Source organism: Aplysia californica, unplaced genomic scaffold (genome assembly GCF_000002075.1).
Source record: "Aplysia californica isolate F4 #8 unplaced genomic scaffold, AplCal3.0 scaffold00608, whole genome shotgun sequence".
In the NCBI taxonomy this organism is placed as follows: domain Eukaryota; kingdom Metazoa; phylum Mollusca; class Gastropoda; order Aplysiida; family Aplysiidae; genus Aplysia; species Aplysia californica.
Window position 1 is genome coordinate 233,645 of NW_004797878.1, and position 2,638 is coordinate 236,282.

General features: G+C 39.1%; 1 protein-coding gene across 1 annotated transcript in view; it reads left to right on the top strand.

The window, feature by feature from the left end:
- Positions 1 to 1,708: 1,708 nt before the first annotated feature.
- The window catches only part of LOC101855368, a gene marked incomplete at its 5' end in the record, with an annotated part of 7,839 nt that continues 6,909 nt past the window's right edge, over positions 1,709 to 2,638 (top strand). Inside the window, 2 exon segments of the mRNA XM_013087608.2 lie at positions 1,709 to 1,766; positions 2,265 to 2,399. Coding sequence (XP_012943062.1) covers positions 1,709 to 1,766; positions 2,265 to 2,399 — 193 coding nt within the window.

Below are 2,638 nucleotides of genomic sequence, written 5' to 3' on the forward strand. Positions count from 1 at the left end.
ATGTAGGGAGAGAGAGAGAGAGAGAGAGAGAGAGAGAGAGAGAGAGAGAGAAAACAAAGCGGTTATGTTTCTAAAAGAATCTTTCTTATATTATGTCTCAGTGGGCGGTGGGAGGGTGCCATTGGTAGAATTCACTTTTTGTACTTCCTCTATTACTTCAGCCTTTTCTGTCTTACTTTTAATTTCTGCACACAAAGCTGTTATTGTGTCGATGTGTGCTTTTATTTATTCAGACAACCCCCTGCTGTTTCTGACATACAGGTTTTTTTCCAGCAATTAACTGATAGTAAAAATCTTTGACGATACGCATTTCTTTAACCCAAAGAGAGAAGACGAACAAAAACAAAGCGAAACAGAGCCTATTCATTCCTTCAGGGTACATATCGCAAAATACTGTGAGAAAAAGAAGAGGGGATGGATTTGGGGGAAAGGGGGGGGGGTGGGATAGTTCTTAGCTTACAGTGGGTTTTTTTACCCAGAAAAAGAGAACTTTTTTTCATACAATAATGTTATAAAGCCCTGTGCTGGCAAAGGTATGATTACTAATTGTTTTATGTTAAAAGCTCCATTTGAGATTTTATTTTTATGCCATTCCTCAGTTAGAGAATTTTCAATGAACAACAAAGTGATGTTAAGTGTAAAACGTATCTGTATGAAAGAAAATTGTGATTTTTTTCCTGCTCTGAAGGTAAAACAAACCTGTGGCATCTTGTGTTGTACACCACATCTAAGATAATACGTTTGTGTTTAAAGACTAACAAAAGCCGAAATTTAAAGAAACAAAGAATAGAAACCTGGTTTGACATATCATAAAGCAGGTTGAAGAGGTGCAACAAATGGCGCATGTAAGTTGAGTCGCCATTGCAGATTAGAAAAAAAAAGGAATTTTTTGGTTATTTTGACTCCTGCGTTTTACTGCCCCAAATGTTTGTTTCAATCTGCGTCCAACTGTGACGTGACTGCGTCTTTTTGGATATGCGTAAAACTTTTTAAAAATTAAAGACTGTCCGCTCTGAAATCGCAACGCCTCAGGGGAGATAATCGCGTCAAAGCTGATGAAAAGAAGGATAACCGGAAAACGGATCTTGTTGCATTAGAGACAGCTATGTTTAAAAAGTTAAGCTACCTTAGAGCTGTGCGTCTGATATTACGAAACAAAATCTTGAAAGAATCTTTAAGGAAAAAAAACTCTAAGAAAAGAGAATGTTTCTAAAAGACTGCACCGTTGAGTTTGATTCAAAACGGCCCCATCCCTTCTTCCCATTGCCTCTCATATTTCCTCAAGTTGGCCGGTAGAAGTAAACAGTCTGCCGTCCTTTCAATGTTGAGGGCAGCTCGCCCATTACAGGAATGCCATGTCACCTCTCTGGTTTAGTGATAGTATCGTTTCTTTAATCATGGGGCTCTGTTTAACCATGGCGAATGACTGGTTAAGATTGGGCTCTTCGCATTACGTTCAAGGCACATGAGTTTGATTCTCAACTGCGTGTAGGTGAGGTGGTGAGCCTTGCAGGTCCTACTTCTTTATGCTTCACCTGTTTGGTCTGCTTATCAGTCTTGCTTTTTGCTGACACTGATTTAATGATTGCTCTTTTGTCCATGTACCTCTCTTTACAACAGAGAGAGATATCTTACTTTTTCATCCTTGGTTATTATGTGAATGTGCATCTTTGTACTTTATCTGAACCATTACATCTCTTTTCCTCAGCGCTGGTCTTCTGCAATACGGGCTAGCTATGCTGTTGCTATTGGCTCCATCATTTTGGGTAAGTCGCTACCAGGATTTATATGTGCACGCCTTCCAAATGCTGTATCAATTCTTGTACCAGGAAGGCGTTGCCCTGTGACATAAATCGTTTTCGAAAATCAAGTCCACGCACAAATTAATAATCTAAACTGATAAAAGGGGATATTTTGAAACGTATGGTTAATTTTCAGAAAGGAAGAGAGAGAGAGAGAGAGAGAGAGAGAGAGAGAGAGAGAGAGAGAGAGAGAGAGAGAGAGAGAGAGAGGAGAAGGAGTTGAAGAGAGAGAGAGAGTGAGGAATGGAGGGTCAAGTGAGAAAAAGAAAGTTTCATAAAATATTTAATCACGATATTATGATACCAACTTCGAATCCAAATCTGGTGTGTTTGGTAAGAATTTGTAAGCTTGAAATATCAAGTCAAAAGGCAATATTGAGACTGCATTTAAATGGTCCTTAAATTGTTAAAACTAACCAAACTAGTTTGATAATTAAACCTTGCTTTCCTTTGTATCCTCAGTGTGCATCTTTGGTCACGGCTGGCAGGAAGGACAGATCACGGTTACCTCCCCTTATGTGTACAGGAGTAACCTGCCCTTTGAGGGCCGGGTGGCAGTACATGTGGCTCTGCATGGCACTAATGTTACCCTTGAGGGTAAGATAGAAATGTTGCCTTTTCTATGTCCATTGATTAATTTATATACATACAGGAATATATTAGTATGTTGGTCTTGTTGTTGTTTTTTGGGGGGGACACTTTTTAGCATATTATTTACTCTTTCATACTTCAAGTTGTGTACTCGTGTGTTGATATGATACATATTATTATACATGTGTGTGTGTGTGTGTGTGTGTGTGTGTGTGTGTGTGTGTGTGTGTGTGTGTGTGTGTGTG